A 15,267-nucleotide genomic window follows, 5' to 3' on the forward strand; every position below is an offset into this window, starting at 1 on the left:
AAGTTTGATTTTAATTACATGATGTTAACCTTTTAATCTTATATGAATAAATGAATAATGGCGTGGAATTGAATCTATTACTAACAACTCTGCATTCAGGCCACTTTGAATGACATGAGTGGAGGGCTGTCGTACTGCAGGACAAATGCCACTATAAATTCCTGATTTGCTATTTTCTCTTTTCATCTTTTTCAAATGAAGTTTGAAGTTTGAAGAATTATTTCAACCAGTGATATCATCTGACAAATCCTTTAGGTAAATGAATTAAGTTCATACAAGACAACTACAGATCTGGGATATTATTTATTTGTTCACGTTAGTATCAAGTGATGAATCAGTTTGGCTTATTTGTTATTTCAAATGAAATCTTTGCAAGTGATTCAACATGGTTCCCAGTTAAAGTTGTGTAACAATGAAATCCTCCAGGCGTCTCTGCAGGGCAGACTCAGCAGACATGAGCCAGCAGTCCAGTGTCGGGTTAGAGACAATACTGTAGTCAACAGCACTGGCCCTACAAAAGAAAGACATAAATAGTCATACATCTTTGTGTATCAGAGCAATAACAATTAAAGCACTCTCTAACAGCTTTCTCCCTTATACCAACTAAAATGTACCTGGTAACGTCAACCTCCTGGTCCTTGATTTTCAGTTTTGTTGAGGGAGTTTGTTGCACCTCCTCATAAACTGCTGGCTTTAGAGCTGGACACACAGAGGACAAATAATAAAGCAATTACACTGAAAAGGTGCTACCATAAGTGACTAATCACCACAGCTGGTTGCAAGCACTTATTCAATATATTTAAAAACCTTATTTTTAAGTTTATTTTAATCATTACATACATACAGTACATGAAATTAATTGACCTGATATCAAATCATACAAACAAAAATCCAGAATTCTCACCCACCTAAAATTCCTGTAGCGTTGTTGTCTGATGGCTGCTGTCTTAAAATCGGCCAGAGGAATTTAACGCCATCCTTCTCGTGAATTAAGAAGACCATGCGTGTGTCTCCAGCTGCAACATCTACTTCCTTGTCCCGCCTAATCACTGTCAAACTATAAAAATATGCACCTCGTCTTAATTTGCTTTTGTACTTGTTTGCACTTGTCTCAAAGGAAAATTTGACATTTTAGGAAATATGCTGATTTGCTTTTTGCAGAGAGCTAGATGAGAAGATCGATACCACTCTCACATGCAAAGCAGCTGCTGGCTGCAGTAAATATGAAGCTACAGCCAGCAGCTGGACACCTTAACTGAGCATAAGGACTCGAAACAGGGGAAAACAGCTAGTCTGACTCTGGTCAAGGGTAACAAAATCTACCAGCACCTCTAAAACTCACTAATTAACATGTTGTATCTCATTTATTTAATCTGACAGTAAACCTAGGTGTAAAAACAATAATTCTGGACTATTGGTCTCGCCAATCAAGAAATAGTCACATCATCCCTCCGTAAAACAGTGATGTAAGCTAAGATGGATGGCTGCTGGCGGAAGGTTTATATTTAGCATATGAACATGAGAGTGAATTCGATCCTCTCCATCGCTTTGATGTGATCTTTGGCAACACATTAAAACTCAATGCCATTTCAATGCAAAGTCACCTTCCAGCTGTGATGAGATCCTGTCCAGTGTGGCGTGTCAGTGTCTGTCCCTCTCGTACAGTGATTTCATTGGTGTCAACCTCAACATACAGGTCAGTCTTGAAGTGGATGACGATCCTTTTGAAGCCTCCATACGCTACTGAATCAAGCTCACCATTCACAGACAGCTCTAATACATAAGAGAACAAATGCAACTCAACACCACACCTATACAGTATAAGTAGACGTAACCTTCACTGAAGCAAAAATACCATGAGAACAACATAAAAATACTCTATTACAATAAGTAAAAGGGAAATAGTGATGACACAAAGAGGAGCATTACTGACCTCTGTTGGGATGATGAAGTAGTTTAAGGCGAACATCTCCAGTGACGTCAAAGCAAAGTGGAAGAGAGAGATTCTCAGTTTTTAACAAAAACCTGTGGGAAAGAGGAGCTAGAGAGGAACACAGAGGAACACAGAGTCACACAGCAGAAACACTTATCCTGAAATGCTTCTGCTCTCAACACCAGTTTAACTAAATAAAGATGAATTATAGCATGATTGATGATGATTATCCAAATCTCGACTTCCATGTGGTGGTGATCAGTAAACATGTATCATTTGATATTTCATTTACAAGGTAAAAGCACGACTGTGTTTGTGTGGCACTGACATCAAAAATGAAAGACATTTACCATTATGCTCTCAGACTCACAAGTTTTGAGGAACATTTCAGCGTAAGCCAAATAATCTTAGTTTGCTATTTATTATCACAGACAAGAACGTCTTAGTTGAAGTACAGCCTTTTCCTCACCACAATAACATACTTCAGGCTTACTGTAAAAAACTACATGTGTTACAATATATACTTGTTTATGATGCATTTCTTGTCAATCTTTGTTTTGAGAATTCTGCAAGCTAATGGTGAGACGAGGGCAACTTACATTTTTACATTAAAATAAATTACCACATTTTCTGTACAATTTCTAACATAAATAGATCCATGTTATATAAATTATACCATGAATGACATCTATGAGATACTCTACCATGAGTTGCTCTGTCTGGCACAATGCTGGGAAGAGTGCCATAATCGTTGAAATCAGCTGTAAATACATTTACACAAAGTGAGTTACATACATTTATGTTGCAAAGTTTCAGATGATATTGTATTAATTGACACCCATATTCTGACACCTAACCTCAGCTTCAAAACAAACCACTAAATACACGTTTTTCTAATCCTGACCAGTTAACCACAGGCTTAAAGGTGATCTTGAGGAACTAGCAAGAGTACACTATTTAAAAAATGATCCAACCAAAAAACCGAGTCCAGTGTTGCAAACTCTTTTCCAATGAAAGTATATATATTGATTCATATTTGATCAGCGCTGCCTAGTTTGACCATTTGATCGGAGTTTGTGAGTGATTGACAGCCGGCTCTCATAGACGGAAGGTGGACGGCAGACTCCAGCTCGGCTCTGATTGGTTGTTCCAATCCTGCAGATGCCATTAGGAGCATTGGAGGATACCGGAGGACACAGAGGCACATGATTTTTCTCAGATTATCTGTTTCATGTACTGCTGTCAGGATAGCAACCATTTTATAAAAATAACTTTGTTTTTAATCATATTTTCTCCAATGTCGCTTACTTCAGCTTTAAATGATTGGACGGGTTTTTTTTCTCCAACGTTTTTTCCAGTTCTCGTCATACATTCATGCCTCAAGTGGCTTACATCATGACAGCGGGTGAAGTTGGAAGGTAGAAAAACAAATAGAGAGCTTTCGCCTTCAGCCCAGCACAGCATCGCTTCACTTTCACAGTCCATCTTATCCTTACAAGTAAACAAGAACCTGAGCTACTTCTTCACCTGGGGAAGCAACTAGCGCCCAACCCAAAGTCACCAATCCAGAAGAGTCCAATGAAGAACAGACCTACATTATTGCCAAAGCAGAGATCTGTGAACAGAGTCTGTGACAAGGCACAATCTAACCAGAGCCCAACGCTAACCAAGACAGCACTAGATTTATTATCGATATGTGGAAAAAGCTCTCACTGTTGCACTGTTGTACAAGGACTTAATGACTCATGAAAATGTCCAGAGCACCCTTCATTCAAGTTGAGCAACATGAAAAGCAACACATAATTGTCATATAACTCCCATGATCTCTCCAATATCCTTACAAAAGTTTTTATAGCTAAGTCTGCCAGAACCACGGCCTTCACCTGCTGTCCAACTGCCAACACACCAGACGCCTAAACCTAAATTTTGCAGGTTGTTTGCGCACATGGTGGTGGTCTCATGTTACTTCTTGTGGAGATTATAGAGAGTAGAGGCCCAGCCACCTGCAAGGTCCACTCCAGGTGTGTCTCCAGGAGGGACCCCCAGTTTCCCTGATATGAGCAGTGTCTCTTTTTTTGTTTAGTCTTATCAAAGAAGCTCCTCACTACTCTCTCAGCGCGCCAACTTTCTTGTGTTTCGGTCCCCTTCCTTCCTTCTCTTGCTCTCAACTGTGGCGTCGGCCCTCTGACAGACTCATATTAGATAACACCCACCTTCTTGACGCTACTGCTAAGAAGAACAAAATATTTACTCATGAGGTCATCATCACACCGTGGCACCTTTGTCGTAAATGCACATGTAGAATTAACCTTGCCTTAGAAACCTTTCCACAAACTTGGGTGTTATCTCTATGTACATTAAAATATATATACACTATTGTAGTTGTATCAGAACAGTGCACATCTGTACCTGCGTTTTGAAGAAAATGAAAACGACCACCTGCTAAAAGGAAAATATGATAACATGAAATTATGAATAGAGTTGTCTTGATTTCAAAGATTATATATAATCATGAGAAATGTATGCTATATGATGTAGGCTATGTACAGCATATGAAATACATTATTAATAATTAATCAATAGTGTGTCTGTCATGTCAGAGCGCTGCAGATGTGTACCTCCTATGTACCTATCTACCTATGTCTTACCTGGTAGACCAGCTAGAACTGTTAAAAAGAAAAAGATGATAACATTAAATTAAGATACAGTTTAATTTACTTTGATCCATAGAGGTTTTTAAATTTTAATTGCGTTTGTAAATTTAGATAAAGTTAAAAACAAATTTTAGAAGTAAATGTATATTAAGGCTATCCAAAATTTGCACAAATACACTATTGTAGTTGTATCAGAACAATGCACACATGTACCTGCATCCTGACCCACATAAGCACGACCACGGTTTCCTAAAAGGAAATATGATAACATTATTCACCATATTCATGATTTGTAAATTAGCTTAAACCCTCCCATATGCGCCTTAAAGAGGGTCCCCCAGGCCACTCCTTCATGCTGATCCATAGAAGTTTTTAAAATTGGAATTGCTTTTGTACATTTAGATAAATTGAAGAAAACAATTTTTTTTAATTAAATTTATATTTTGGCTATTCAAATTTTGCAAAGATGCAGCATCTGTTTCTCGTGTAACTTTTTGGTAGTGATTACATTTTTTCCAAAGCATATTTGGAGTACAAAAGTGTATGAAATACATTATATTATTAATTAATCAATAGTGTATCTGTCATGTCAGAATGGTGCAGATGTGTACCTATGTCTTACCTGGTCGATAACCTAGTGCTGATAGAAATAAAAAAGATGATAACATGAAATTCAGATACAGTTGTTAATTTACTTTGAAATATTCATGATTTGTACAGTAGATTAGCTTGCACCCTCCTCCACCTTCAGTGTTTCTGTCAATTTTTTTAAATTTTACATAATGACAACAATGCAATGTGCTGCGAAGAATGCAAAGATTTATTCGTGAAAATTGTATGATGTATGCCATATGCAGTCAATCAATAGTGTATCTGCAGATAGATGCAGATGTGTACCTATGTCTTAACTATCACAACATGTGGATCTGTTAAAAAGAAAAAGATGATAACATTAAATTAAGATACAGTATGATTTACTTTGAAATGTTCCTGATTTGTTAATTAGCTTAAACCCTCCCATATGTGCCTTAAGGAGGGTTTGCTTAAAGAGGCTTCTTGATGATCCATGGAGGTTTTTAAAATTGGAATTGCTTTCGTACATTTAGATAAATTGAAGAAAAAAAATTAGAATTAAATTTATATTTGGGCTATTCAAATTTTGCAAAGATGCAGCGTCTGTTTCTCGTGTAATTTTTTGGTAATGATTAAACTTTTTCCAAAGCATATTTGAAGTACAAAGGTTTATAAAACACATTATATTATTAATTAATCAATAGTGTATCTGTAATGTCAGAATGGTGCAGATGTGTACCTATGTCTTACCTGGCATAACACCTTGTGCTGATAGAAATAAAAAAGATGATAACATAAAATTCAGATACAGTTGTTAATTTACTTTGAAATATTCATGATTTGTACAGTAGATTAGCTTGCACCCTCCTCCACCTTCAGTTTTTCTGTCCATTTTTTAAAATTATTTTTACATAATGACAACAATGCAATGCACTGCGAAAAATATACAGTCAATCAATAGTGTATCTGCAGATCGATGCAGATGAGAGATGATATGAGATGTCTTACCTCCGCCACCTCCTGCTGTTAAAAAGAAAAAGATGATAACATGAAATTCAGATACAGTTGTTAATTTAATTATTTACAGTTTTTTTTGTTTTTTTTTACATAATGACAACAATGCAATGCACTGCGAAAAATATGCAGTCAATCAATAGTGTATCTGCAGATCGATGCAGATGAGAGATGATATGAGATGTCTTACCTCCACCACCTCCTGCTGTTAAAAAGAAAAAGATGATGACATGAAATTAAGATACAGTTGTTAATTTACTTTGAAATATTCATGATTTGTACAGTATATTAGCTTGCACCCTCCTCCACCTTCAGTTTTTCTGTCCATTTTTTAAAATTATTTTTACATAATGACAACAATGCAATGCACTGCGAAAAATATGCAGTCAATCAATAGTGTATCTGCAGATCGATGCAGATGAGAGATGATATGAGATGTCTTACCTCCTGTTGCTGTTAAAAAGAAAAAGATGATGACATGAAATTAAGATACAGTTGTTAATTTACTTTGAAATATTCATGATTTGTAAATTAGCTTGCACCCTTAGTTTTTAATACATGTAGCGTGGATATCAGGATTCCCTCCCCCATTGCAACACATTCTCACCCCAACTCATCAAATACTGACGTTTGACTAGTGGCCCTAAGCTTCAAACTATGACGCTCGCTCTAGGAACTAATCTCTACACTGCACTGTGTGCCACAGGAAGTTAGCATGTTGTGCTAGTTTTACATTGTGTTTGTTTTGTTCATATCTGTCTTGCTTACGAATTGAACGAAATCCTTGGTGACTCCGCAAAGGTATGCGACGCTTTACAGAAGGATCCCGTGCCTGTGGTGTTTCACCTTCCTTGGGTTTATGCAGCACATCTGTGTTCTCCCCTGGAGGCTTGGTGACCACCATGGATGTGAGTGGGGTTACAAAGCTGTACTTCAGCGACAGCTCCAAGGCCTCTTTCTTCACGTTCTCCTTCTCAGGTCCAGATAACAGCAGCCTGTGTCACAAATTGTATTCAAATGTTTTAAACATGACAGTTGACATGACAATATGTAGGGGATAATGTACAGTGATACGGTCATATATATACTGTATATATATATATATATATATATACAGTATACATACATATATATTTTTACCACATATATGTATATACTGTATATATATTTACTGTATATACTGTATATGCATGTATGCAATATATTCACTCTAGCTTTAAGACTGAGCCCACTACAACCGAAAAAACGTAAGTTGCATTAATGTGTGAAATAAATTAGTGGTAAATCGCGTTATCATCGCGTTATCATCGCGTTATCATCGCGTTATCATCGCGTTATCCTCGCTCTGAAAACAGAAGGCTAGTTTTCTCTCAGAACACTTGAATTACAATATGCTGAAAGGTTATTATGGAATTTTTGCCCAATGATGCCAAAAACGTTCTGCCTACTGCAGGTTTAATTTGCTTTGATCTATTTTATTGTTTTATTCTATTTCAAATAGCTTTTAATATAATCATTATGAAATATTTGAATATTTGATTATACTTTTTCTGTGTGTATAGTGTGGAGGAGGCTACAGCTGCATTTCATTGCAGTCCTGTATTGTATGACAATGAAGCTGAACCTTTATGGTCAATTGTTTGACAGAAAATCAATCAGAACAATGTGATAGTGATGCACCTTTCTTTCCAATATTTTCATATTTCATTGTCATAACATTTTATACACTCAATGATTAATTGATTGAATATAAATATGAGGGTTGCAGCCCTTCAATAAATAATAGATTACAAACAAGAACAAAGAGAAAAGATGGTTGACATCGCACTCACTCTTTCTCCAGAAGCTGTTTGACTGTAAGGTAAGCCCAAACCCTCTGGATGTGGCTGCCAGACGCCGTTTCAGTGGACTCCACGGTGGCGTTTGTGTCAGAAAACGTCATCTTTCTATTCCTCTGTCATTGTACCAATGAATTATGTCAGTATACATGAGGGCTGTCACCAACCTGTCAGAAGATTACAGCTGATGTAGTGCAGAGCGATCCTTACCGAAATGGCCACAACTTGCGCAGTGAAGGTTTCAATGTCGTTGTCAGTGATCTGACCAGCCACCACAATCTCAGAGCCATTATAATACTGGCTGAAGTTAGTCTGGGTTAGATTGGTCCCACCATTATAGATCATTGTCACATCTGTCAACAGAGGAGTGGCCACCTCTTCATAGAAACCCTGTTGACATACATTAGGGACGCTGTATGAATGTTTATCCCTCCACAGCCAACCATGATCAATTTTATCTCTGGAAATGTAGCACATCACATAGTAAACAGTATTTATAATGAGAGCAAGTAATTTCAAACACCTTCAGCTGTAAATCAGCGTCAGAGTCTTCATAAATCCGTCGTGCCACACCATTGTTCTGCAGCGACATCTTCTCAAGGAACTCAAAATAGACATCAAAACCAAAACCAAGACAGTAGAGTGGGAATTTGCCTGCGATAGCCCCTCTGACATTTGACTGTATTTGTTCGAGATTTGTCACCCCTGCAAAGACACAAAGTTACACTGTGTACACAAACACGTTTTATACACTTAATTCTTAATAATGCTGATGCTATTTTCATTTAAATGTCCATGATGTTCAAAGTCTCAGAGTGGCTTCTAGTTTGTTGACAGGAGAGGATATTGAGAATAAGACGGCAGTGAGATCATTTAAAAATGATGGACTGTGTCTTTAGGGTCCTTAAAGTATTTGCTTGCGTTTGTGTGCATGTGTGTTTTATTGTAACCTGAGGTCGGGTCTCCATCGGTGAGAAGTATAAGGATGGACGCTGAACCTTCTCTGGGATGTGCATTCAGCATACGTGCTCCTTCCAACACTGCTCTGTTAATGTCTGTGGCTGTAATTAAATGAAAACATGTTTCATTACTGCCATTCTGCTGTCACATGTTTGCATCCTTTTATAAAATATTTGTTAAAAACCTCACATCCTCTTTCTTTAATATCCCGTGCAAATTTCTTGGCACTCTCCAGGTTTTCCTCGTTGGCCTGAACAAGTTCTCGTTTCCAGTGATAAATGTTGTTATCAAAAGTGAAGAGACCAAAGTGGTCATCCTCAGCCAGGTCGTTCAAGATGTGGATTAATGCTATTCGGGTCTGGGCAAAAACATCGTTCACACATTAGAACTTTTATTCAAGTAAGAAACCATGCAATAATATTTGTTTAAAGTGATCTTTGTATTTAATAAATCTTTTATAGACATAATTAACAAAGTAAAAGTCTCCAGTGATACAGCGGCAATCTGTCACAAACTCATACTCTTCAAATACTGTACCTGTTGCATTTTTCTGCCGTGCATTGAGCCACTTTGATCAATAACGAAGACAACATTTTTTGGTATGCGGGCAAGACCATATGGAGCAAAGTGATGAACAAAGTACCCAGATGATCTCTTGAGGGGGAGGAAGAAGAAAGTTGGATTGGTTAGAAAATATTGTTGAGAAGACATGGGAAGATAAAATATCAATTTAAGTACAGTAACTATGGTATCTTTTAACAATGCTAATAGGCCATTCAAAGTCAACAATCTTCCAGGAGATTAACTCTTTCTGTACCTTGATGTCTCCCAGTGAGGTGTTCCTGTTGACATCATAAACAATAACCAGATCTCCATTCATACCCTGCTCTCCACAGCTGTCACAGGTTCTCTGTTGGTCCTCTGTCGGGTAGAAATACACCCACGCCTGGAAACAGGATGAATCAGGTTTTACAGACTCTTGATAGAAGTTAAAAGATAGAAGTTGATAAATAGGTTTTATTGGTCAAAAAGATTAGCCCCCTGCCTTTCGTTAAATTTGATTAGATTCAACTTCATTGTCTCTGCAGAGCATTGACTGGTACAACAAAATGCAGTTTGGCATCAAACCAGAAAGTGAAAACTGTTGCAAAAGTGCTAAAGATATACAGTATAGTATATAATAATGAATGAATGATAGGGATATGCACAAGGATGAGCAATAAGACAGGATGTATATGTCCAGTGCTGTTATGGCGTCATTATGTATGGTAGTTAAACAGTTAATTATGGGTCAGAATAAGATAGCAAATGAGTTAAAAGGTGCTTTATACGATATCCAGAGCATTAATATAGCTGCAAACAACTATTTGCTATGTAAAGATATAGAGGAGTAATGTCTACCTGAGCAGAGAATGAAGTCACTCTCCCTCTGTGTGTGTTATAATCCGAGCTTCTCTCGACCGCTGCTCTGCACTGATCTCACATGGCAGTTACAACCTATAACACCGTCCCCGCCAACAGCGCCGTCGTGGAGGCTTAGCACCCTCCCTCAGTTCCCCCTCAGATAAACACTGTTATCTCTGTCAGCAGTAGTTTTTTTATTATTAGTGCTGTTAGCAACGTTAGCTACGAGCTGCCGGCTCAGCCGTTGCCAAGTTGAGAGCCGTGCGGAGGCAATAGAAATGCTCCCAATCTCGCATTTAGCACCTTTAAATACAGAACTTTTAATCACTGCGTGATGTACCTGTTTGTCAGCATGTGTTTTGGTGATGGCATTAGCCAGGGCTTTGGTGCTTAGACCTCCTTTAACCTCGATGAAATTGATGCCCGCCTTCTCATTAATGTACACATCAACCTGGCATTGAGAATGAAATAAAGTAGTTAGAAACTCTGACCATGAAAGATGATTTTACCACAGCATTGTTCTCCTGAATAGAACAAGAAGACGCACCTTGAAGTCTTTGACAGGCTGCATGGGTCGAGCGTGGATTTGCAGCTCATACTTGCCAAGCCTGCGTTTCAGCAGCTCCTCATATGTGAGTTCAAAGGTGATCTTTTTGTGTGCAGCTACAGTCACAGAGGTCTTAAATTCCTCCAGGGTCCTCCCTACAGAACTGCAACAGAGACGATAATCATTGCATTAGAGCAGCGGTTCCTTCCTTCTGGCTTGTGACCCCTTAAAATGAAACAATGCCTACTTAGTTATGACGCCTCATCACAGATTATGACCTTAGTGTGGATATGAGATGTGAGTAGTTCAATCAAAGCGTTATTTTTCCTCTCAGATTGTTTAATTTGAAGGATTTTAGAGACCTGAAGATGTTAAAGTAGCCAAGTAAAAAGCAAACATTTGAGAAAAGTCGGACAAAAATTAACATAATTTAGTGCAACAGAGAATTTTTTTCTTTGTCTTCTCCTTTATCCCAGAGGACACACAAGGCTCTTCTACAAAGTACGATATAAAAACAACCTGTATAAGACCTGGCAATAAACTGATCCATTGATCCATGTACCTGACAATCCCAGCGCTTTGGCCTCGGGACACAGCCTCGGTGTACTGCTGCAGAGCTTTCTCTTTACCTTTCACAACACCGTCGTACACTTGGCCATCTATAAACCTGAAGAAGACCAAAGAAAAGTCTTAGTTTATATACATACTCCTGAGTAGCCCGTGATTTATTTTCATGATGCTTTAATGTATAATTCTTTATGTGCTTCACACACATTCTGAATTTACTGATGAAGGCGTTCTTGGGAATCCGGACGTGGAATTCTATTTCCTTGGACTCGTTCATACGATTGGCCACGCGGCTTGTGATGACAGTGGTTGCATAACGACTGGTCACTGTGGAGTTGATGTGAAAGCTGTAGATGTCCCAGTTGTCCTGAGCAAATACAGGAGGAGGCACATTTCACAATAAAATAAATGGCTTGGTCAATTTCGCTGGCTGACGACCAGCTGACCAAAGATCAGATGATGGTGTTGGGTTGGTGGGTGGCATTAGTGAAATCTCATTGGTCTAACTGCAGAAACACCCCATTCTCATTATTTTATAAGTACAAATCAAGGTACTTGTACTTTACTCGACAATTCCCATTTTAAGCTACTTGATACTTCTACTCGACTACATCTCATAGTGAAATATTGTACTTTTTATTCCACTACATATCTTGACAGCTTTAGTTACTAGTTGCTTTACAAACTACAAAGTTTCATACCCTTCCTGTCCAGTGATAAACCATGTGCTGTATCTCCAGCTTTGGTGATTTTGAATTTGAATGTTTGTGATTAACTACAGAATAAAATACCCATATGTGTTAAGACAATTCTCCTTCTTCTTCAGCTAAACAAACTATTTTAAAGCTCTCTTGAATCGGATGGACAATGCATCATCATAGAGCTGAAAACAGGGCTGTTTTTCTGACCTCATGAAAGCTTAAAGGGGAACAACACCTAAATTAAGAATTCCAATATGTTATTTCCATGGCCGAGGAAAGTTCAGTCAATATTAGTGAACATGAGCTCCTCTTTCTCAAAGCCAGAAACCAGAGAAGTAAGTCTAAAACTCGTGATGTCATAGGGTTACAGAAAGTTTTTGTTTTTTATACCCAAATTAAGGGTGGGCGATACATCGAATATAGTCGATGTATTGCGGCTTGTCTCACGCGCGATGTATAAAATGACTATATCGCAAACATCGACTACAAATTGTCATGTAATGAGACTTGCCGCCGGCATGTGACTCGCATTGGTATTTCTTTCTTTCCCTCTCTCCTACGGCTCCCTCTCACAGTGACACACCCATACGTTACAGACTCCGCGCCCATCCAGACCTCTCTCCTGGGCTAGTGTGGGTGACGTATGCGGCTGGCGTGTTTTTGTATTTGGAGGGAAACAGCGGAGACAGTAGGAGCCTGGAAAAGCGAAAGAACTGAAGCGGCAAAGCGAATACGGTAGCGAGAACACGACCAAAGCACCCAGAACCAGCCAAGAAGCAAATTACTCTGGCTTCCTCGCTTTCCAAGGCAATCCTATATGACAAAAAAAGTGCAAAATGGAAAGAAATCACGGCCGCTGTAAACAACTACATCGCAACGCCGGTTAGCGTAGTTGAAAAGCCCGGATTCAAAAGACTCATTAAGACACTTGATCCAAAATATGAACTGCCTCTTCGCAAATTTTTGCAGAGAAGGCTCTACCGGAGTTATACATTTCAGTGGGAGAAAAGGTGGCCAACCAGCTAACAGAGGTGACCCACTTCTCTACAACTACCGATCTGAACGTCCAGCTAACATAACCAAAGCTGTGAGTCTGAATAAGTGGACAACACTGCAGTGCTTTGGCCACAGGCTGCACCTCGCAATTGGTGAGCCTTTCTACACTAGAGGGAAAATAATATTTTTTACTATCAGCAATGTTATAACAGCTTACTGGTAAACATAATAATAAGTTACTTTACACTTATTACATGCCATTAAAAACTGTGTGTGTGTTTGTGTGTGTGTGTGTGCATATGTATTATGTATTCATCAAAATATATAAAGCATGTATTGCCAGAAACCTATGTGATTAAAGTGAATACTGTTGGATACTGTTTTGTTAAATTTAACTTGTGATTTCCCCCTTTTTGCATGCAAGATTAGAATTGTTCCAATAGAAACCACTAATGAATATAAACAAGAACGTTTTAATGCAGACATATACTGCAGGGACTACAAGAATCATGCGTCAAAGGGCCAAATCGAGCATTTATGAAGTGCTTAGAGGATATTTGAAAATATCACGATATATATCGTGTATCGCGATATAGCCTAAAAATATCACAATATTATTTTTAGGCCATATCGCCCAGCCCTAACCCAAATGAGCTTCATCATATTGTAGTGTTCTCAGTTGTGAAACAGAAAATGTTCCCATATACTCAGATCATTCCCTGGGTGCTCTCAGTGTCATCTAGAACATCTCTCCCTATTCATTGTCTATGAAGCAGTTCAGACTTTATGCCCTATGACATCACAAGTTAGCAGTCTAGTTTTGGATTTGGGAGAGAGTTGTTCATGTTTACTCATATTCTTTGGACAGTCTTTGATCAAAGGAATAACATGTATGAATCTGGAAAAATGGGCATAGTTCCCCTTTAACTTTTTAGAGATACATGGTTCTCAAACGACAGCAAAGCTACAAACATATGATGATTTTATAGAATATGATTCACTGCTGAAAATTAAACTACCCAACAGTATGTAAAGGAGCTAAAATTAGCACAACCTTAAACATATTCAGCAGTAAAATGAAGCATACACATGAATGCAGCAGTAATATTAATCCAGGAATATCATATATAATAGTACAACACAGACAGGGACGATTTTACTACACAATGAGTACTTTTACTTTTTGATACTACTTTATTTAAGTAAGGTTTTGATGCAGGATTTTTACTTGTAGTTTAGTATTTCCACAGTGTGATATTAGTACTTTTACAGAAGTGAAGGATCTGAATACTTCCTACACCACCGGTGTTTTGATTTCACATGGCAATGACTTGCACACTCCCAGTTCTCTTTAACTGCAACCATTACCATGTCTCTAAGTCTAAAATGTAATGACTAACATCACGGGTACCAGCTTTTTGTACTCAATAGGGAGTTTAGTCCCACCAATGTGACAGTATAAACAGATTTATGGCCCAACAACATGAGTAATACACATTCACACACGCACAATGTTTTTGTCATGACATCACATTGTTTGCTTACAATAATTCCCTGGAGGTGTAACATAACATAACCTAAATAGATATATTCAATAGATTCAGTTTCCTTGCAGTGTGGTGGTCTGTCCTTTAGGTTTTGTGACCTTACCTTGCTTGGTAGTGTGGTGGTCAAAGCCAGCAGCAGCCCAAAGAGGGTGATTTGCACCACAGCTCTCTCCATGATGGCTCCCAGAGTGCAACCCAGGTAGCTGAAACTGTCTTTTAAACTCAAACAAACAAGGACAACCTTATTGTGTACATACTTTTTTTAAAAGGGCAAACTCCTCTTTCTCTCTCTCCTGTATCAACAACTCACTCACTTGTACACCCACACACAAAACACATTCCCGCCTACGTTCCTCTCATGCATACTGCCGGGAATCACACACATAGCTAACAAAAAACAGGATTTAAAAAAACTGCTTATGTGAGCTTTACTGTTGACATCGAGGGTCCAGCCTGCCCACTTTGCCAGGAATTTGTTACACCGAGAGCTTCTTGTGCAAACACAGCCAACAGTGGTTTGTAAAGTTAAAAAG

The 15,267-nt window shown here is 38.3% G+C and overlaps 1 protein-coding gene across 12 annotated transcripts; it reads right to left on the reverse strand.

Moving 5' to 3' along the window:
- Window positions 1-284: 284 nt before the first annotated feature.
- Window positions 285-14,994, reverse strand: LOC119488514 (inter-alpha-trypsin inhibitor heavy chain H3-like). 12 transcript variants are annotated; one of them, XM_037770258.1, is made up of 24 exons: window positions 14,838-14,994; window positions 11,697-11,857; window positions 11,486-11,590; window positions 10,924-11,086; window positions 10,717-10,827; window positions 9,790-9,918; window positions 9,510-9,626; window positions 9,162-9,330; window positions 8,963-9,073; window positions 8,536-8,717; window positions 8,223-8,402; window positions 8,007-8,128; window positions 6,943-7,169; window positions 6,619-6,627; window positions 6,169-6,183; window positions 5,911-5,928; window positions 4,801-4,836; window positions 4,582-4,599; window positions 4,337-4,375; window positions 1,934-2,041; window positions 1,605-1,773; window positions 909-1,057; window positions 615-699; window positions 285-511 (listed from the first exon to the last, which is right to left on the reverse strand). In XM_037770258.1, the coding sequence occupies exons 1-24, from the start codon at window positions 14,907-14,909 to the stop codon at window positions 397-399; spliced, it is 2,610 nt and encodes an 869-aa protein (XP_037626186.1). In that variant the 5' UTR covers window positions 14,910-14,994; the 3' UTR covers window positions 285-396. The 12 variants fall into 12 exon arrangements, with proteins under 12 accessions (XP_037626186.1, XP_037626199.1, XP_037626217.1 ...); XM_037770271.1 differs by lacking the exon at window positions 6,169-6,183 and adding an exon at window positions 6,365-6,376; XM_037770289.1 differs by lacking the exon at window positions 6,169-6,183 and adding an exon at window positions 6,365-6,379 and having other exon boundaries at window positions 4,343-4,372.
- Between the last annotated feature and the right edge of the window lie 273 nt (window positions 14,995-15,267).

The sequence above is a fragment of the Sebastes umbrosus genome, chromosome 1 (genome assembly GCF_015220745.1).
Source record: "Sebastes umbrosus isolate fSebUmb1 chromosome 1, fSebUmb1.pri, whole genome shotgun sequence".
Taxonomy (NCBI): Eukaryota; Metazoa; Chordata; class Actinopteri; order Perciformes; family Sebastidae; genus Sebastes; species Sebastes umbrosus.

Coding starts and splice junctions, on each gene's coding strand:
- LOC119488514 (XM_037770258.1), bottom strand. CDS start 14,909: ATGGAGAGAGCTGTGGTGCAAATCACCCTCTTTGGGCTGCTGCTGGCT. Junction 11,858..14,837: donor CCACCACACTACCAAGCAAG/GTAAGGTCACAA, acceptor GTATTTGCTCAG/GACAACTGGGACATCTACAG. Junction 512..614: donor CAGGAGGTTGACGTTACCAG/GTACATTTTAGT, acceptor TTTCTTTTGTAG/GGCCAGTGCTGTTGACTACA.